The 22,590-nt window shown below is 32.8% G+C and overlaps 1 protein-coding gene across 19 annotated transcripts in view; it reads left to right on the forward strand.

Moving 5' to 3' along the window:
- The window catches only part of ZNF644 (zinc finger protein 644), a 119,451-nt gene extending 102,656 nt beyond the window's left edge, over window positions 1–16,795 (forward strand). For all 19 annotated transcript variants that reach the window (XM_059057068.2, XM_067043028.1, XM_067042990.1 and 16 more), the window contains 2 exons: window positions 14,269–14,371; window positions 15,119–16,795. In XM_059057068.2, the coding sequence (XP_058913051.1) occupies window positions 14,269–14,371; window positions 15,119–15,311 (296 nt within the window). In that variant the 3' untranslated portion in view covers window positions 15,312–16,795. The remainder of the gene's footprint in view (window positions 1–14,268; window positions 14,372–15,118) is intronic.
- The last annotated feature ends 5,795 nt before the right edge of the window (window positions 16,796–22,590 follow it).

The following is a 22,590-nucleotide window of genomic DNA, read 5'->3' on the forward strand; positions in this document are numbered from 1 at the left end:
CAAGCAGCAGTTGAGTCTGAATAAACATTAAATTTCAGCAACTTGTAAACTGTTGGATATAATTTTAAGCAAGTTATTCTTTTTCATTTAGCTCTTATGGCTTGACTTGAGGAAAAAGGTAACCTTAATAGAGGTGTGGAACTTTTGAGTCTACATTATTCTTATTGATTTTTAAATTATACCATTTTTGATTTTTAAATTTATTTTTGTTAGTAGATTCTAGTAAGACACCTCTCTTTGGTAAAAAGGATTGCAGTTCTAGCTTAGGGAAATGCTTTGTTAGGCAAAGAAATTATAGTGAAATTTCAAATATGTAACTAAATTAGAAAACTAAGCAAACTAATGAGTCTTCATTAGTCTTTAGATCAAGTTTTTGAAGGGGCAGGCCTTAATAATGGCCCGTGTTCACAACTGAATAGATTTTTCTTTTAATGCCCCTAAACTATATTTAGGATTAATAAATATAGCTGTGCACATAAATGTTAACATGCACATTTCTGTGTTATTTTTGGTTGGTTAGCCCAACCTTGCAGATACCTCTTCATACTGCTAGCTTGTGAACATTTTATTAGCTTACTCATATGTAATACTGCTTCTTAAACCCTACAAAATGCCTTGCTCTTTTCGTTTGTAGCCTTTCAAGCTACCCTGCTTTAGCAAATCCCACGTCTCACATCTTAAAATATTCTCTCTTTTCTAAATAGATCTACATAAAATTCTTTTGCCTAAAATTCTCCTTCCAGTCTTTTTATTTCTCTTGCTCTTTTAGATCACTTCCTTCTGCTTTCTTCTAGTTGTTGTTTACCCAGCTTTTTTGTTCTTCCTCATGTCTTACTATGGCTTACATCCAATATGTTCTTGCCACCAACGAAACACTTGTATTCACACTAGTGTCTTTCTTTCTTCTGCTTCTTTGCTGTATCCTTTGACTTTATATATCAATAACCAGGGATGACTGCTGACCATTTATATTAAAAGGAGGGGAATAGAGTGAGTTTTACTTTACTGGATTAGTCCTCCTACTGTGACATTTCAGTTACTCCTGCCTTCTTCAATCTTGGAAGGTAATTGCAGACATTAGAGGCAGGGAGGCAGTGAAAATAAGAGACTGTAGAAACCGGAAATCATCATTATTGTTATCATAACTACTAACTTGTATTGAACACTTCTATGCATCCGGCACTATGCTATGCAGCTGACATGCATAACACTTAATCTTCACAACCACCGTTTCAGTTGTAAGTACTATAATTTTTTGCATTTTATAGGAGACTAGAGCTTTAGAGAACTTAAGCAAGTTGTCCAAACTTACATAGTTAATAGTAGCAAACTTGAAATTCAAATCAGGGCTGTCTTACCCCTAGATCTTTGTTTTTAGTCACTATTACCTACCACATACATACAGGATGAAAGCAATTGAAAATCCTAAGATGAAGTTGGGTTCAAGGTGAGGATCACTGTGGTGCAGAGTCTAATTTGAAAGAGCAAGGAGGGGAGAGTTCCCTGGTCGCCTGGTGGTTAGGATTCCAGGCTTTCACTCCTGTTGCCCAGGTTCAATCCCTGGTCGGGGAACTGAGATCTCACAAGCTGTATGGCACGGCCAAAAAACATAAAAAAAGAAAGAAAGAAAAAAAAAGAAAGGGCAGGGACCCAAGAAATGGTTAGGGCTGTATTAGATTTCAGAGGACTTTAGACAATGTTCCATTCTGACCATTCGGGCACATTACATAAATATTCAATAAGGTAGATCTCTCCAGTCCAGATTTTGTAGTCCATTAAAAAAATGCCTTTATCTCATATGAAGATCCTTCAAAACATAGTATTAATTACTTATAACTAACAGGTAATGACCCTCCATTGACCAGGGGTGCATTCTCATGAACTCTTTATCATCTAAAAAGTTTCATTAGGTGGGGAAAAAATAATGTAAGATGAATGGGGATACATTTTTATGGGCATCAGAAAAGGAGATGCTATGTTTAAAATGTTATTAAATACTAACCAAAATATCAGAAGTGTTAGGAAATATGAAGTGTGTGTTAGGCAGTCTTAGGGCAAAAAGAAGGGAAATGAAAAGGTGAAGAAAGTCTAGGATGGTATTTTCTACAGCCCCTACTCACTTTTAAGAAACATAAAAATCACATGCTCCCTTGGAAATTCTGAAACTTTTCCCCTTGTTTTCAAAATCTTCTTGACCAGTAGAGCTACATAGAGGATATTTTTGCTGATTATTCATGGCAGTAAGAAGTTTTTATCAGCTTTATTTTTTTTTGTTTTCCAAGTGTAGAATTCTGTGTTATATTTATAAACTCCAGATGCCTGTCCTCTTCTTCCATATCAGTTTCACTGGTATAAAGCAATGGTCCCAACCTGTTATCCAGGAGGTTTCCACTGAGTTATTATAAGGGATTCATCAATTCATATGAGTAAAAGGCATTAGTTTTCAAGAATATGTAGATGCTGTTTTGATGACTAAAATACAAAATAGTTTTTTAAAAAACGTACCTTAATCTAAATATATCACAAAACTGAGACAACATAAAGGGAAAATAAGTAGAACTAAAGCCTCTGTGCTCCTAGTTCAAGCAGACTTGATTCATGTGAATTGTTAATTATGTAGCCTACTTCGGAAGAAAAAGCTTAGATATCCCTAGATGAAGTGGTAAAGGCCTGCTTGGTTACCTGTGATAGAATAAACTCCCAAGCCTTCTTAGAAACCACCAGCTCTGGCCTCATCTCTGGGAACTGGTGGCTTTTTGAGAAAGAGAAATATTCCAGCCAGCCTGAACAGAAGGAAAAGGATGCCCCTCTGTTTCTCTAATATTTATTTACTGATGACTCAAGTACTTCTAATGTGATGGTTCTCAATTTTTGAGACTTTGAAAACTATGGGCCCCATCCGAGAAACATGCACTTATCATCCACAGATAAAAGTTTTGTATATGTAGGCGTTACATATCCCTTGAAGTTTATCATCCATGGGGCCTTCGTCTGGTGGAAAACTAAGAAAGAGGAGATGCCAAATAAAAATGAAGTATAAAGAACACAGAACTGGGATTCTGGAGCCCTAAGAAATCTTTCTTTTTTTTTAAGAATTAGAAGATGCTTAAAATGCCACAACTGTGTAACATCAAACTAATTTATATGGTCACAGATATAAATCCTAACTTAACTAAAAGGAAATAATGAAGAAAGTAGGAAAGTTTTGGAATTAAAGACATGGAAGAGGTAGCCTTACTTGGAACAGAGTTCAATTATCAAGAAAGAATAAACTTCACAGATTTAAATTTTGCCCAACGCTGACCTAGTTTATCATCCTTTGGGAAGGTTCAAATGAATTGTTTAATAATTTCCATGTGCCTTCAGTTGTGGATAATCATTTATGAAGCTGTTTTACCAAGGTTTTTTCTTTAGTGGATTTTTATCTAAAGAGACTAGTTCCAAAGGGTTTACTTTATATCCTACATTGCAAATTCAAGACATACTTCTTATTCAAGAATTTATTCCAGTTAATATAGACTGCACTATTGGAAGACTTCTTTTTCAGGTTTTGTTCTGTTTAGATTGTTTTACATGCCCACACAGATTTCTTTTTCCTGGTTGATTCTTTATACAGTCTAATAAGAACATCATTAATTTTCATTAAAAATTAGAAGTTTCATACAATTTATATTAAATGCTTTGGACTTTTTATTTTAACTGCTGGCTTTTTTGTGTTTAATAATATTTTAATTAAATGATATCTTTTTCATACTGGCAGTATTAAGAACACAGTATATTTACTAAGTTAATAGAGTGACGGAATATAGTGCCTCTTTCACTCTCACGAGTGTCCTGGATTGCACAATAAATTATAGGGGCACCCTGGTTATTAAAATTTTTAAATATTTACAGTTATTCAAGGCGAAGTGTATTCTATCAATTTAATCTGCAATCAGGAACAACAAAAAATATTTTGCGGTCAGAGTAACAGTGAATTTTTAACAGGTAAAGAAAGGGAAATAATTGAAGTCCAAGTAGAGAGAATGCTATGAAAGGAAATATATCAGTAAGTTGAATGCATGTTTGCACAGTGCTTTTCTGTGGTAACATAGCAATCTGTTGTCTCCTAAAAAGACAAAAAGATAACAGTGGTATTCAACGTTTTTACTGGAATTCCATTTTACATCTTGACCTTGTATACAAACTCACATTCATACACATACACGCTCACTTGTTCACTCATTTACTCACCTGAATTGAGTATGATGCACTATGATATTTTCTATTTTATTATTTTTCATTAAAAATAATAGTGGTCATGACCCAGTAAATTGATTTACTACCCACTAAGAAGTCACTACCCACAGATTGAAAACACTCCCCTTAAGTGTCTCTTTTAGAAACTGATACTGACTAGAATCAACAATAGTAATAGTTTAGAAATCATAACACTCCTTCTGTGGCAGCAAGTGAACTCTATTTACTCATTGTATTCAAATGTTTAACTATAGATCATATTTTTCAATCAACTGCTCACCTTTGGTATTTAAAGTAAATTGGAAATTTCTAGCTACTTAAAATTAATGCAGGAAAAATATTTTTACATATGCAAATATGTGGAGGGGCTTCATTTAATTATCTTCAGAATACTTCCATGATAATATTTTGGAAGTAAAGCATGATGGTTGCTGTTCTACAACAACAGACTCGTCATTATAATTAAAGAATGACTTTTCCAATGAGAAAAAAATAACTTAAAGAAATTGATACTAGATCCTTTCAGTCAGTAACACTAATGCAATATATCTACATTCTTTTTTAGTGAAGTCATTGTTTTATTTTTCATACCATCCACTGCTAAGCAGAATAGTAGATTGTGTGTTACTTAATGGGATCTTTTGCCTGCTTTCCGCTTTAGTGGTATAATTGGACATAGGGGCCTGCAACAACAAGTGCTAATGAACATATAACACAGTGCCAGGTGCTGAGTGGGTATATAAATCTACTAGAAAAATAATTCTTTTACTGTAGGAAGTGCTGTAGGAATTCATTCTGCTGTGAGGGAAAGAAAAAAATAGTACTGTAAAAGCTTTTCAAGGTGTATTACTTGTCCTTTCATGAGTATATTCTGTGGTATCTTTAAAAATATTATAATATTGCATCTACAAGAAACCACATCCTTTTATAGTGATACATTCAACCTGAAAGAGTATAAGAAATTTTCAGTCTTATTATGATTAAACTCTAAAGGAGCAAACCAGCTTCTAATTAAACCAAATACCTGGATAATTCCTCCAGACTAGGCTGTATGAGGGATACATAATGAGATATGACCCTGTATTAAAGAACTTAGGAAAGCATTATTGGCAATATATACAAAACTATCAAAGTTAGAGAACTATGCAAGATACTATACCATTAATAGTATATTTACTGTATGTGCGCTAGGAGTTCACGTTGTTTGTTTAGTCTAGGCCTCCTTTCGAGGGAAGCTGGGAATTAAGTTGGGTTTGTTTTTTCCTGCTGTTTTTTACTGTTTGTCTCCTTGTTAAGTAGAGCCTCAAAAAGAAAGAAAAGATAGCTCATGCTGATATGTTTCTTACAACGTTTAAAGTGGGAGGGAAAAATAAAAACAGTAGTCAAATGAAATTTCCATTAATTCAACAAAAGTTTTAGCTGTTTATTGTTGTACCAGGACTGTGCTAGCTCTGAGGCTATAAAGACCCTGCACTCCAGCTGCATAAACTTAATGATGGTGATCTGTTAGGACAAGGACAAATGTACTGTTGCAGAAAGCTTTGTAAAGTTTCAGCTAGACCCCGAATGTGAAGGTTGAGTAGTTTTAAACAGAAGAAGAGATGAAGTAGGACATTCCAGGTAGAGAGAACAACATAGTGTGGGATAAAGGGATGGAATTTGGAGTTCAAAAGGTGTTGGGAGAATTAGTTGTAGGTGTTTGGGAAGATGATAACGCCGGAAAGATGGGGTTGATGCTTGAGTGCTTGCTAAAAAGTTTAAGAAGTCATCGAAGAATTTTTTAAAATAAGGAAATGATGTGTTCAGATTTGTATTTGAAAAAGCTATTTCTCACAACACTGAAAGATGGGTTTCTGTAGTTTCTTGGCTATAACATCCTGTGATACTATTCTTTTTGTTTGTTTGTTTTTTGTTTTTTACTGATGTGGTACTATTCTTCATAAGAGTGTATATCTGTATGTATTTATTTTCCCAGTAATGTGTGATTTATTCAGGATTAGCAAGGTAGTGAATGGTTCAAGTTGAGTAAATTTTCTGGGTAATGGAAGACTAGTGTCAAAGTTTATTTCATCGTAACCATTTTTATGGTAGTGTTTCTAAAATGTTATTCTTGGTTTTGCCTTGCAAAACAGTAGACTGAATATAATTTAATTATTTGAGTATTTAGAGTCACGCTTACGGATGCTAATTGTTGTATTATGCCAGCAAAAATTGGGCTATTTGCCCACAATACTGAAAAGCGATTGGCTGATTCATTCACTAATTCAACAAGCATTTTTTTTCAGCTTCTTGGTGGTTTATGTATTATGCTAAGTATTACAGAGATAAATTGGAACTTACAATATGGTAGAAGCGCATATATGCAAAACTAATACAAAACAAATTTTAAGTGCCAAATTATAAGTGTGCATGAAATACTGTGGAAGTTCGGATGAAGAGGAAGGTATTTTCAGCTAGACCAGGGCCCAGCAAGGTTTTTGGAAGTAGAATCTGATTTGGACCTTGAAAGATAGTTAATTGAAATGGAAATGGGGGTCATGGGTGGGGAAGGAGCATGCCTGGGAAGGAGCAACTTGGGACTTTGTGGAAAGTTTATTGAAAACACTAGGAAGTAGAAGATAAGGGAATAGAGTTGGAAGGTAAAGGACATAGAATGCTAGAATGCTAATCCATGATGCTGGAATTAATTTTGTAGGGAGGAGCCAGTAAAGATTTTTTTTTTTTTAAGAATTTGTGTGAAGTTTTTAAAACTGTTTTTTAAATAAAAATTAAAGGAGTTGGTGGGTAAATGGAGAAATTGTAGATGAGGTCATTTTAGGAGTCCTGAACCAGGACAGTGGCAATAGGAATGTAAAGGAGGGATAGAAATGTCTGGATAATATTATGGAAGTTAAGTAAGCAGAACTTGGCAGATTAGTTAGAGGTAGAAGAATAAGAGGAAAGAGATGGAGATGGGTCAAAGTTTTAAACCTTGTTATTGGGAAGATGGTTATACCAGTAGAGCTAATGAGTCTGCTACCAGGGTGTTTGGTAAGAGAACGGTGGGCTTCATTACTTCTCTGGCTGTCATTTATCTAGCAACACAACATCATCTAGGTATCTACTGTTACAAAGCAAACAATCACACTTACTCAATCAGTAAGTTTGTTTTTTGGGAGAATGGAGCCTAAGGGTTTTGTACTATTGTAGCATAAAATATTTACATTTTATGATGCCTGCTTTTGCTGGTTATCAGTTATACAACTTAGGAATTCTATTTGATAATCTTTTTTGACCAATATTTTGTTTTTCATAAAAGTCTTAACTAGTCCCCTAGCATTCCTATTGGTTCTGTTACTTACCAATTTTCAAGTTTTGTTTTTTTAACAATTGACTTAATCTGGATACTTATGTTTGAATTTTTTTAACTTGTCTAATATGGTTACATCCTTAGTTTAGTGTTGTGTTTGTTATGATTTATGTTCTGACATGAATCTCTTGAATGCTGTTTATAATCTGGATTAAAATTTAGTAGATTTTACAATAAAAAAGTATGTTCCTGGCCAGACCTAAATTGTAAGCAAATCTACTTCAAGTGACTTTATGGAAATAATAAAATAATACACAGATTTTCTCTTTTGGAGGTTAAGGCAAGAGGATGGCTTGCTGGAGACTGGTGGTCCCTCACTTAAGTAAGAAGTGGAAAAGTAGGATTTACTGTTTTTTTGTTGTGTCTGGAGTTTGAGGAACAAGGTTAATAATTCTTGCTGTCCAACGTTTAAAGTATATATTTAATTGTGGCCTTAGCTGGAAGTTAGCTAAATGAGAAATTACCTAGTCAACACCGTGTTTGTTAATAGTTCAGATTGTGGCTGGAATGTAAAAAAATACTTCAGAATTATAAAAAGCCAAATCAGATCTATTGGGATTATAGATTTGTGATAGATTTACTGTTATGATTATTATGAACTCTATCTAATTTAAGTTGATTGATTATATTAAAGATAATTTAACAAATTTTTAGGTAAGGTCATTTCCTTACTTAACTAATTTTGTATAAGAACAATCATTTAGTTACTTCTACTAAATATGAAATGGTAATTTAGAAATACTGACACCTTTAGAGGGCAGGGAGTGTGATTATATTCAGGTGATTCTTAACAAATGTGATTTAGAGCAAATTTGCCATTATGTATTTTAATGTTTATTCCAATTTTAGATATGTCTTCGTCTTATAAAAGTGGTTGATATTAAATGCCTATTGTGTTTAGTAAAACAGCATGCAAATCCAACCTACCTTAAGGAGAAATTTTAAGGTTTTTTTTTCTTACCTGTTACCACAGGTACCTGTTAACTCTTAATTGAACAATAAACAGCTTGTACCTGGGGGATTGTTAGCTTTTAGCTTTTTGCAACCTAAAAAAACTAGTCTGCCTCCAATTTTTTTAATAAAAATGTGTGATAAAGTTTCATATTTATGTTTAGCTTTTCCCTTCACATTGATAATGTTCAAAGTATCATTTTACTAATCATTCCCTCTACTTTGAAATAGCAGAGGCTTCTAGACATTGAATGTATCGATATGTACTTTTTCTTGTCCCAAGTCGATAACTTTCTTTGAACCAAGCATATAAAGCTGTTTCTACCCTTAATACGTCCTCCTACTTTGTAGGGCAAACTCAAGCTACCTGACTCCTCTAGACTAATATTAAGCCATCAACTTAATACTTACAGCAAAGGAAATCTGCTTTTCAAATATTTTTCACTTCATCCTCTTCCAGGTAGAATGTTAAATCATGCTGTACCTAATTAACTTTGCCATAATTGCCCTGTGATTCTAGGTTAGTCACTGTTTTTAATTATTGAGAATGGAAACTCCAAAAATAATGATAGTAACTTAGGGTACAAAAAAAAAATCCAATTTTAGAGTGAAAATATCAAGGGAAAATGATAATGAAAATATGTTTCTGAGGTTGCTAATTGTGTATCTATATGTTTAATTCTGACTGGAAGGGGAACATTGCTTTCATAACAATAAACTACGTAAACTGCTTTACGTGTCCATCTAGGGAAAAATGACTGGTTTGATTATGGCAGTGTAGGTAGGAATGAAGAGCTGATGTTGGGAGTAGGGATGTCCTTTCCATTTTTAATGGGCTATATAGAGAGTGGGATTTAACAATTTTTCTCTTAACAGGTATTTTTTTTTATGGTCCAAGAGATTAAGAGGTGGAGCTGAGGGCAGCCTTTCTCATTTAGGGTAGTTGTTTCTCAGGACCCAGAACTGGCTACATAATTTACAGGATCCAGTGCAAAATGAAAATACAGCGCCTCATGTTCAAAAATTATTAGGAATATCAAGACTGCAGCTGCAGAGCATTAGACCAAGTATGGGACACTATAAGACCTCACAGATCGAACACTCATGAAGTCTGTCTTGCAGGCGCTTTTTGCAAAGAGGAAAGTATACACTGAAGAACAAAGAATTTAGCTTCTCAGCAAATGACTTCCCCAAACCCACATCCCTATTTTATACAAGCGAACATGTTTCTCCTCACCCCCTTAGTTGGGGCTGATGGAAAGAAAATGCCTTTGGCACAGTCTTTTATATGCTTGCGGCTTATGAATCTTGAAGGATAATGGCAGCAACTAGAATTGAGTTTGTTTATCCCATCTCATACTTCTGCACCCCTTGGGACATATGCATCCTCTTCCTACCTCACCACTGGGACCACCATCTCCATCACCAGCTTGTTAATGGTGGTAGGAATGTTGGCTTATTTGTTTATGTCATTTTTATCGCTACTGTTTTCCTGAACGAGTTCATAGCAACAATTGCATGCCCACCTTATACAGGCCAACTAGATGGAGAAGAAATTTTCTTCCCACTAGTAGGGCTATAGCATGCCTCTTATTTTGGATGTGTATAATCTGGCCATTATATTAAGTTTGACTTTACCCTAAATATGCCAACAACCAGTTAGGAACAAAACAGATGAAATAGGGCTTTTGACTAAACGGGCAGGGAAGGGTGATTGCAAATAACAATATTTTGGTGGTGAACGTTAATTTAGTTATGATGTTAGTTCTTTACCATAGAGGCTTCAGATGTTTTTAAGAAATATATCTCCATTCTTTGAGGTCATTTGTGTAGTGGATTAAAAAGAAAATGAAATTCATTGAAGCAGTTATTGTATATAATGGGCAGAAAGGTGGAAGTGGCAAAAGGACTTATGTTAGAGCCCAAAGTAAATTACTTTGCATCTATGTATAAAACTAATGTCTCGGAAAACAGATTTGAATTTGTATCTGTCGTATTATTTATTGATTTGCTTTTTGCTGATCCAGTTTAGTTCTTTAGGCACAATTTTTTGTTGTTGTTGTTGTTGTATTTTGTAGCATAGCAGTATGATGTTCTTTTTGAGGGCTCATAAGTCTGCTGTATTTCTGTCTCATTCCTATTTGATCAAAACAGCTGTTTTACTGAAAGGTGTATTCTGAAAAAATTTTTATATGACCTTACAGCTCAGCTCAATTCATTCTTCTTACAAGTAAAATATTACTACCAGTAGCAATGTAGATCTTTTATAAATCAGATAACTGCAGAGGGTTTTTTTTATAGTCTTCTGGTTAAAATTGATCACTTTAAACATTTCCTGCCACCCTAAATAGGAAGATTATTTGAGTAACTGGGTTTATTCATTTCTAAAGAAGTATTTATACTCAAGGACAAGAAAATTAAGAATTTCTAAAACTAATCTAGTATTTTTTATAAATTTCAAGTATAGAAACAATGTTAGATTTAAAATATTTTGGAACAGAAAAACGGTATGTGTGATTTGATTTTTGACAGTACCAAGTAAGTGCAAATAAAATTCTATTGTAAAGAAAGGCTTTGTGTAAAGTTATCTATTTGACAGATTATTCATATAAACAACTTCAATAAACCTTAGGCTATCTGTCAGAAATATTGATGAGCCACATTATACTAAAACTGACTGTGTTAGTGATGTTGTTTTTAATGTTCTAACAATTCCTGGTACAGTCCAGAATAAAACTGCTTTTCCCTCTAGAGACGATAAAATCTGTTAAATGAGAACATTTGTATAATAGACATGTTTGTACATCATCCTTTTCATTTAGTGGAATATTTTGTGTAAATCATCTTTTTCATGTAGAGATTACCATATAGATGTCCCCTTTGTGTGCATATTAATAATATGTTAAATATTCTTTTTTTTTTTTTACAGACTTTTCTAAAATTTTGGGCAGTATTGTAGGGGTGATGGTTGGATGTTGATATTAAAAAAAATTATTCCTGTCAAATGTATTCATATTTTACTTCCTAAAATAAATGACATCTCAGGGGGTAAGAAATTTTAAAGTGATGATGGAGATATTAAGACACGGAGATACTTATATGTAATTACTAGAAGTCCCTGGTTTTTAATATCTTAACTTTGTGGACAAGTTTCCAAGGATTCCCAGTTCATGTGATTCCCTAAACTTATGTGGAACTCTGGATACTGGAGATTCTCAATCATATGCTGACAGAGTTGTCTTACTTTCCAAAATCATAATACCTTCAAATACTAATTACTACAAAAACTATGGTATTCTCACTTAAAATTTAGATCTGATCATTCATAAAAACAGCCATAAACTTCAGAGTGTCTAGAGTTCATATAGCATCAAAAGTCAGAAAAACTTTTTTTCCCTCTATTAAAGTCAAAAACATTTCTATACCTCTGAGTAAACATTTCCAGTTCCATTTTTTAAAGTATCACAGCATCTAAATGTAACTTAAATGCTTTGTAACTGATAAAACATTCTTTTGTGTACTTCCCCATCACCCTCTGTCCTTCTCCCTCAATTTGCTTTACACACCTAACATTAGCATTCTGTGAACAAATATTTAAAGGATTGCTAAGATGTATTTTATTTGTATCCTACAGTAATTTATTTACATTTTAAAAGGAAATTTGAATACAGTGTGGCAATTTTGACAACCAGCAAGCTCATCAAAGTAAGATTCTATCTGTAATCTCATGATATACCAAATTCTTGCTCTGTTCCACGTAACAGAGACAGGGATTGTATGTAGTTTACCTTGTAGATAGGGAAAGAGTAGCTGACATCTAGTAGCACTTAGCCCTTTGAGTTCCTTAAACTCTTTACTTCTAGTGTATGAATTTCTTGAAAATTCACCTAAATTCAAATTGCTTACCAAAGCAACTAGGAAAAAGAAAGTGCTGACTACAGAGTATGCGTTACCTCATTCTTCCTACTGGTTATGAAGATCCTAGTTTCTACATAGAAGCTAGACTGGCCAGTGAAGAATTTAAGTATGACTGCTAGCAACATACATACTCATTTAAACAAATGATACAGAAGTGTTCTATAGGAACTATAGTGTATATTACATAGCAGTAGAACAGATTTCTGTTCATATGCTGTCTAAATGTCAAAGGTTAAATTGCTGGGGTTTTCTTTATTTTTCACTCCAGAAGTATTTGTTGAGTTCCTACTCTGTGCCAGACTCTTGAATGAGCTAACTAATGAGAAACTTGTAAGATTTTTCTGTTCCAGATTTTGGTTGTTTAACTTTGAAGTAGCCATTCTTTAATACTTAACTTGACTTCCTATATAGTTCTTTACTTATTAGATTCTTCTTCTGAGGATAAACAGAGAAAGACTGTAAGACCTAGATTTTACTTTTAAAGAAGCAGGTGACAGGAAGCGAAAAACAGTGGCTTGAGTGAGATTTAGGCTTCTCATGGTTTTTAATTTTCTATATGACATTTCTGTTAGCATTGCCACTTGACTACTGTAAGAAACTATGTTTATTGGTTTTATAATAGTAGCATCTATTCTTTTGGAACCCAGACTTCGAACAATTCATTTCACACAATCATTGAATAGCTAGTTCCTATTCTCTCTTACCTAGAATTTTTCCAGGGGATTTCATGTGACTGGTTAACAGAAGAAAAGCCATTTGGACAACTCTTCTGTTACATTTGTTTCCCTCCCCCTTGGATCCCTAGAGATAAATTCTTACCATCTCTTCCTGCTAATTGACCAGCAGCACCCTGGAATACTATCATCCCTTTGTCTAAAGGAATGGTGTAGTTTTATTTAAAGAATAAAATGTTATGTCCTGTCTATTCCTACCTATAAAAAATACCTTTTTTCTTTATTAAATTAGATTTTATTGTAATAAATGATTGAAGGAAAAGTCAAGTAACAGAAAAATTTCAAGAACAGTTAGCACTAGAATTTTAATCCACTTTAACATAAAAATCTTTTTTTCCCCTTTTTAATCACATTTTAAAAATAAGCTATAGGAGAAAATATAAAAGGAAAAAAACATAACAAATAGCATTTAACTTCTGGTCCATTTATGAACTTCTGTGAGGTAATCTGGATCTGTATTTGTTTTCTAGTAAAATAAAACATGTGCTTGTGTATGCACTACAGATTGAGTTTAAAAATGAAAGTTGAGCATTGTTTGCCCTTTCAGATGTAGGGCTAGCATATAATTTTAAGAGCTATTTATTATTATAAAATTCAAAGTGAATTGGTATATAAAATTGATTCCTCAGTGAACTTTTTACTGTTTTCAAAGCATGTGAGATCTGATTAATGGAGAAGTAATCAAATGCAAACTTAATGATCTCACATAAAAGGTTATAGTTTTCCTGGAAATAAGATTTAACCAGATGTTAATGTATATATATGATCATAAGAGAAAAGATTACATTGCTATAATAATTGACCAATTTAGTCATTTCAAGTTATTTTAGTTACATTTTCTCAGTTCTAGTTTGATATGGTAAAGCATTATTTGAAAAAGGAGTACAGGAAGAGTGTATGCTGATAATATTACTGCTGTTAGAGAACCAGCTGCAAGTTAGTGCATGCTTTAGGGAATACAAATGAATACAGACTTTTTCTAACTTGATTTAGATGGTCTGACCTCCCTAGAAGTATAGTATGTATATATACTTGGAATATATGAGAAATGTTAAGTCTTTTTCTTCCCTTTTTTAGCTTTAGATTGTAAGCAAAAGAAATCAAGGTCAAGATCCGGAAGCAAGAAGAAAATGCTAACATTACCTCATGGTGCTGACGAGGTTTACATTCTCCGATGCAGGTATATGCCTGTATTGCCAAATCTGCTCAGTTTCTTCAGATTTTGCTTTGAGACATATTAGCTATTTTATTTGGGATTTTTAGTTTGTGGCAGAAGGTGCATTCTGAAAATTCAGTCACAAATGAACTTTTGGAGACAGACTGAAAATCTTATATGGCTCATTAATATGCTATACTTCAACAACTAATGAATCAAGGTTTTTACATTAGCTAAGATACTGTGATTTGTAAAAGTGTCTTTTGTTTTTGTTGTGTTTTATTTGTGTGCTTTGTTTGGTTTAATTCGGTATTTTTTAAATTGTCTTGAGTTCCTGCTTATTGGGAATATATTTTCTCTCCATTCATACTTCTAAGTGTAACTATACAAACTCATTCACACTTTCCATACTCATCTTCATGCAGTTTAAGGAATTCTGAATTGGGGAGTGGTCTTTTGAAAAGAACAGTGCATTTTGGAATTAAGAGTTGTTTAAAATATATTAAGATGTGTAGATGTTAAGACCTTTTAATTAATTTTAACCTAATAGTAATGTTCCCATCTCTACAAATATTAGTGGAGTTATTATGAATTGGCAGTTTTGATATTGTATTAAATCATTTTGACTTTATAGGTGTTTAGAAACTATTGTCAAATACTATCTCCAATATAGAGTAAAGTTTCCTCCTGTGTTTATGGATTTTATGGGAATTGGTTTTAAATAAAGGGAATTGGTCATGTTAAGAGACCTGTTATCAACTTCTTCTCTAGGTTTTGTGGCCTAGTCTTTCGTGGACCATTGTCTGTTCAGGAAGACTGGATTAAGCACTTACAACGACACATTGTAAACGCTAATCTTCCACGGACTGGAGCTGGCATGGTGGAAGTCACGTCACTACTCAAAAAGCCTGCCTCCATTACAGAAACTTCATTTTCTCTACTAATGGCAGAAGCAGCTTCATAGAACAAGAAAACGTTTTAAATAGCAAATTTGAATTGGATGTAAATTTGAAATTCTTTGTCTTTTTTTTAAAAGCCACATTAAATTATCCTTTTATAAATACTAAAGCAGGAAAATGGGGAAAAGTGAATGACAGTGACATCAGAGCAAATTGAGTGCTTCAAACAGTAAGTAGTCTCTATATTTTGTATAGGATGGGAGATGTGTTTCTGAGGTTTACTACGTTTTGTCAGTTAACTGTGTTCACTCAATGATAGATCAGTACACGTAAGCAGTCATTAATAAACTGTTGCACATGGATACTTAAAGACAGACTTATTGGAAAATTATGTTTTCTGCAGTGTTACCAGAATCAAGGTTCTGTTTATTCCCCACAAGACTTGCATTGAAAATTAAGATATTATATTTTGTTTGTATATATTTAGTGTTTTGTATAATACCAGGAACCGCTAACTAAATTTACTCAACTTAGGGCATTAAATATCATGTACTTCATAGTTTGAGACTGTTCACTCAAATAGGGCAGAGTACTATTCTATCTAGATGTGTAAGTGTTTTTTTTAAAATCACATGGAACGGTTTTTTTTATACTAAAAAGTGGAGGGAGATTTGTTTAAACAAGTATTTCTAAAAGAAATATGTACATAGTCCTGGAAATTATTCATGGTAAGGAAATATTCTTTACTCCAGTTGCATTTCTCAGACAATAAAGTGGTGCATCCATGCTACCTCCTACTTTGTCAACAAAGATGCTATTTACCCTTTACATTTTTGTATCATAATAGATTTTAAAAATCTAATGTTCTTTATTGCAAGACATCCTTTTGTTAACAGATTTGTTTCTTTTTAATGTTTTACCTAAAATTTGACATGCTTACAGGACAGGTTTGCCTCTTACTTTATTTAACAATGTAGAAATGTAATTAATAAACAATGCTCACTACACAGTTTAGAATAGGCTTTCTCATTTATATTCTCCTCCAAATTTGATCAGTTAGCAAAACTTAATACACCAATTGAAATATTTCTACATATGATGAGAATGTTTACAATTTAAATTTTAGAACTTGTTTTGGATGTGATTATATGTACGAAAATTGTGTAACACTATGCTCATGCTAAGAACCGACATAATGGAATTACTGAAATAAATGTGCTGTGAGGAATGGAAAATATGGTGCAGATGTCTTGGTCATGATAAATTGTGATTCTCCTTTTAAACTCTTTCCAAAAGCAAATTAATTCTTTTAATCTGAAATTAGATTCCTTTACAAACAACAGTTTTTGTATGCAAGCACCATTTCATTTTATTTCATGTAGTATGGCTAATACTATAGTTGAAACAAGGATATGCATTGATACTTTTCTTCGTATGTAAATAAAGTTAAAAGCAGTTAAAATAAGGAGTATTTTGGTAGAGTATATACATACCTCACTGCCAGTGAAATTGCTTTCCTATGGTATATCTCCTTACCAGAAAAATCTCTAAATAAAAAAAACTTAAAGTAAATTATAATGTCTATAGTGTGAAACATTTCTTATTTTTATCACTGGTGGAAATGGTCCACTTGAAGTTGTGTTTCATTTGATTTATGTTGTTTATACTTAGCAGGTTACTTTATTCACATACTTTATATGTAAAATTAGGAAAATGGACAAAATGGATCATTCCCAACCAATGGTTTCTTGATCCCTGGGTTACTAGATAGGGAAAAGTACTTGTAAGTTATTCTCATTTTTCCAAAGGCCTCATAGAAACTGTTTGCTTCTCTATAATGGTGAGTCTAACTAAAACATCAAATTTCTTAACTTTTGACTGGAAATATACCAAGTCTGTGTATACCAGTATTCTCTTACTGAATAAGTTTCATTGCTATAAATGTATTCTATATTTAAATAGAATATATTTTTTTCATTGGAAGTCATACTACTACATAGCAAGTAGAGTTCAGAAATTAAGGGGAAAAAAAAGATTCCTGGTGGGAAGACTAGCAATCAGTAGAGCCCCTTTCAACTCTAATGTTTATAGTTCTTTGATTTAATTAAGCCAACTTTCAAGATGTAGGAATATAAGTAGGTAGTTTGACCACAGATTTCATAAGCAAACCTAGATTACATTTTTTATGTTAAACTATTTTTAAAACAATATTTCTCCTTCTGGATATAAAAAGAATTAAATCATCAAAATACAATAATTCAAATTGGAAACAGTAAGCTAGAGGGATTCCTGAAAAGTAAATTAAACAAAGAACATTTTTCATAATAAAGATATTTGGGTTACAAAATTTTAAAAATTTCTTAGGGAGCAAAGTTTGTCTTTTATTTGGCAACTAGAAAGTTAATGATATATTTTCATTTGGCTTCCACTGGAAGAAAATTATAAAATATTGTCTTAGGTTACATGATAGAGTTTCATGTTAAAACATGCACTAATTCAGTATTCAGTATGGCTGAATTTTCTTTTATAATTCCTTTATTATTGCCTAAGATGTTTGAGCCTCTTTTGTATTTGAGCTTCTTTTTCTTTTTTAAAAAATCTTGTTAAAAGCATTGATTTATTTAATAGCATCAAAACAAAAAAAGTTAACTTCTTCAAAAGTAGTATTTTCCACTATGCTTCTTTAGACTATATTAGAACCATGGCATAGCTAATATCTCTATTTTAGATTTCACATGCTTAGTTATGGGTTAGAGGGAATGATAGTTTTTCAGTACTAATTTAATTAGACAAAGTTGTTTTAAGGACATACACATAAACTCTCAGGGACTATACAATTAAAACATAATGGTCCAAAATATAGCTTTGATTTTTTTTCTTCACTAAGAAATTGTAATATATGCTCATTTTAGAAATATTAAGAAAATGAAAAAGTAAAAAATGGGGAAAATCACCTGTGGTATTATGACTCAAACACATTTACTTTTTTTTTTTTTTTTTTCTTTTCTTTTTGTATATGATCTTTATTACATTCTGGTAGTTTTTGTCAATTCCTATTTTGGGTACATTTGTCATGATGGAGTACTGAATACAGTTTATCTGCATCATTATATATGACTGTGTATGACCTTCATTCTGAAACATTTACTTTTAACAGCTTGTTATGTTTCTCTTATTGTTTCAATATAGTTATGAATGTAATATAATTTATCCCAGTATCCCATTTTCCTGAGTTTATTTGAAATTTAAGTGCTGCATTGTATAGACTAACCTTTGAATACTCAATCTTGAGCATTTTCCACCACCAACAACCAGTTCTCTGATTCTCCAGACACCAGTTGGTGTCCAACAGTTCAAGTCAATTCTGACATTAACTACCTGGAGTTAGCGTCAGACTCCATGGGTTAAAGGGCTCAGTCCCACAAGACTGCCCGCACTTGAGATGCCATTCACAAGTATCAGGTCACCCAAACTTGTGATCAACTGGCTATAAATCAAAGGTTGCCACAACCCACTCTTCAGGTTCAATAATTTGCTAGAATGGCTCAGAGAACTCAGAAAAATACTTGACTTTAACAGTTCATTATAAAGAACATAACTCAGGAACAGTGAAATGGAAGAGATGCATAGGGCAAGGTATGCTGGGAAGGAGGTAGCATGGAGCTTCCATGCTTTCTCTGGGTGTGCCACCCTCCTAGCACCTTGATGTGTTCACCAACCCAGAAGCCCATCCCTTAGGGGGTTATTATGGAGGTTTCATTATGTAGGCATAATTAATTAAATAATTGGCCATTGGTGATTAACTCAGTCTCTAGCTCCTTTCCTTTCCCTGGAGGTTTCGGCAGGGTAGTGGGACAAAAAACTCCAACCCTCTAATCATGCCTTGGTCTTTCTGGTGACCCACTCCCATTCTGAAGCTATCTGGGGGGCCCCAGCCACCAGTCATGTCATTAGCATATGAAAGACACTGTCATGACTCTGGAGATTGCAAGCGTTTTAGGAGATGTATGCCAGGAGCCAGGGACAAAGACCAAATATTTATTTTCTATTATATCACACTAGATGTAAAGCCTCTATGTGACAAAAACTAGTTAGCATCAATGATATTTCAAACCATGGACTATAATAAAGCATTCACCCCTGGTATGGAAGGTAGCTATCCAATTTATTGCAAAAATGGGAACTTGTTTTCTTATTCTGAGGGCCAGTTAAGTTCAGTTATTGATCTTTAGTCAATAGCTCATAACTTTAATTTCTCGATTCTTTAGCCTACATTATAGACATAGGTACAGCCTTTGTTTTTCTTGATTACTTTGATTACAGATAATTGAATAATACTTTTAATTGCTTAGGTGTAAACAACAGTAACAAGTAAAACTTATAGAATTGATACCTCATTCTTACAGTAAGTCAGAGGTCAAGATGAACAAAGAGTGGGATATAATCTAATAAATAATTACTAGGGTTTTTCCTTGTTATTAAAGTTATAGACAAGAAAAAATATATGAACTTCCTCCACAGTAAAAATTTGTCGTGTTTCTATTCTAGTCTTGTTTTTCTATTTTATAGACTTTTCCTTTTTAAAAAAATACAAGATCATGCTGTGTAGAAATTAACCCTTTATTCTCTTAGCTGTAGATCCACAAGCATTTTCATACCACTACATATTATTCTTAAATATACTTTAAATTTTTACATAACGTTGCATTGTACCACATAGTATTTACACCTCCATTGTTGATCATTTTATGTTGTCTCTAGGATTGGTATTATAAAGAATGCTTTTGACAAACATTCTTCAAGTACATTGTACACATCCAAAATTATTTTGTTAGGATGAATTTCTAGTAGTAGAATTGGTAGATTAAAGAGTTGGATATCGCTCACACATTTGAGGCTTTATATATGAATTTCCAAATTGTTATACAGGGAGGCCATTATAACTTTATGCTCCTACCTGCAGCTTATGAGAATGGCTTACAATTCCTTTTGTCCTTGCCAGTGTATTTTTAAAACTTTGCTTGTTTAGTAGGTAAAAAGTACTATCTTGTTCATCTTTAAGTGACAAATGAAAACAAAGTAAGTGAATTTTTTATCACAAAGGCATTAACTTTCTGATTTAAAATAATAAAAATACATATGAACATGTTTTACTAGATGATGTGTCTAAAATAACTTCAACTTTGATTTTGTAATTCACCAGTGGTATAATAGAGAGTATAAGTGCCTTTATACTTTGTAGTCTTTCAAGAGATCTTTGACTATTATTTATTCCAAAAGTTTGTTTGTATATCAATATGCATTCTTCTGTGAGTTCCATAGCACTTCTCAGATACTCAGAATGGGCCGTGACGCCTCTTCCTCCCCAAAAAGTAAAGAATAGCTACTCTAAAAGTATTATGTGTTGCCATATCAACTGTCAAATGGTTTATATTTTTTATAATTTTAGGCAAATTCCCAAAAATCTTCTGGCACAGGTTTTTTGTTTTTATATAGTAGGGAGAAGAGATAGTGTGAATTATTTTGCTTCTTCTGAACAAATTGGTAAAAAAGATTATTATTTGTTTTTTTAAAGATATAAACCTAGAGAATTGGTTCTTTCTTAAGCTATTAAGGTCAGCCTCTGGAATTTTATTTTTCTATTGATGAGTTTGGCAAATTTCAGCAAATACCTTAAGGAGCTTTTCGATAATGTTTAGTCCCATTTACAACTTAAAACTTCAAAAAAAAATTTAAACTTCATTTATAAAGTCAATATATTGTTTCTATTTTGAGAATCTCAGTACCCTGATTTAAGACCTTCTGAAGTATATAAATATCTCATAAATACAATAGATTAAGCTCTTAATAAATGTGTAGAACCTTAAAGTCTCATGAATATTTCAATGCCTCGTATAACTTAGTAACATTTTTACTTAAAAATCACAAGTTAAAGTTGATTACTCAACTACACATTTTAAGTTGAATTTGGAAAGCTGAACTGTTAGTCTAATAGGCCAAATTTTCTTTAATATTATAAATACCCCAAATTTTTAAAGCCTGCACAGATTGCTTCTTGCCAGATTATTTTTTGAGGTGAAGTTCATGAACATGTTACCATTTAAAGAAATATTGTAATTACTACAAGAACAGAATGTAGAACATAGCCAGCACCCCCAGAAACCTCCATGTTCTCCACCCCAGTTAAATTCTCTCCCTCCCATTACCATTATTCTGACTTTTCTAATAATCGTTTGTTGGCTGTTTTTAAGTTTGACTTCCTAGGAATGCATATAGTTCAGTTTTGCCTGTTTTTGTATTTTACAGAAATGGAATTATACCACAAGTATTCTTTCGTGACTTGCCCCCTTTGGTTAACGTTATCTTTGCATTTCATCTCTATTTTTCCCATAGCTGTAGTTTATTCATTTTCATTGTTGTATATTATTGCATATCTATATATGACCCCATTTAATTATTCATGTTTATTGTTGATAAACATTTGGGTTGTCGTCATTTGGTTGTTTTTTGGCTTTTAAGAGCTGTGAAGCTATGAACATTCTTGTCTGTCTTTTAAACATCTGCAAGTTTCTCTAGGGTACATGCCAAGGAGTAGAATTTTTGTCATAGAATATATACCTCTTAGACAAGGACAGACTGTTTTCCAAGATGATTGTACACATTTGTACTCCCACATGGAGTTCATAAGAGTTTTTGTTCCTACCTTCACTAATACTGTTGTCAGACTTAAATTTTTGCCAGTTGGTGAGTGTTAATGATATTTCATTGTGAATTTAATTTACATTCCCCTGATTTCTATCAGATTGATTATCCTTTTTTATGTTTGCTTATTGGCCACTTAGATTTCCTCTTCTGAGAAAAGCCTTGACAAATTGCCCATTTTTTTTGTATTGGAGTAACTCTTGTTGCTTATTGACACTTAGGAATTCCTGTAATTCTTAGGTTATATGTGTTGTAGATATCTTCTACTTTGCACTCTATTTTTCCACTTGCGGTTATAGTGACTGTCGAACAGTTCTTAATGTAATCAGATACATCCTTTTGAATTTCTCAAATGTTCTTGTTTGTCCAAAGATGCCTATATTCGCTTAATTCTTGAAGGATATTTTCATCAGGTATGGAATTCTATCTAAATTGGCAGTTATTTTCCCCCTGCATATTGAAGTTTTTATCCAGTGTTTTCTGCCTCATTCTTGCAAGTTCAGCTGTTGCTCATTTTAAAATAAGCTGTCCTATATTTTCTGGCTGCTTTCAAGATATTTGTCTTTATCTTTAGTTTTCTGAAGTTTTGCTATAAAACGTCTTGATGGGAATGTCTGTTGTTATTGTCAAGTTTGGGAACTC

The sequence above is a fragment of the Kogia breviceps genome, chromosome 1, assembly GCF_026419965.1.
Source record: "Kogia breviceps isolate mKogBre1 chromosome 1, mKogBre1 haplotype 1, whole genome shotgun sequence".
NCBI classification, from domain to species: Eukaryota; Metazoa; Chordata; class Mammalia; order Artiodactyla; family Physeteridae; genus Kogia; species Kogia breviceps.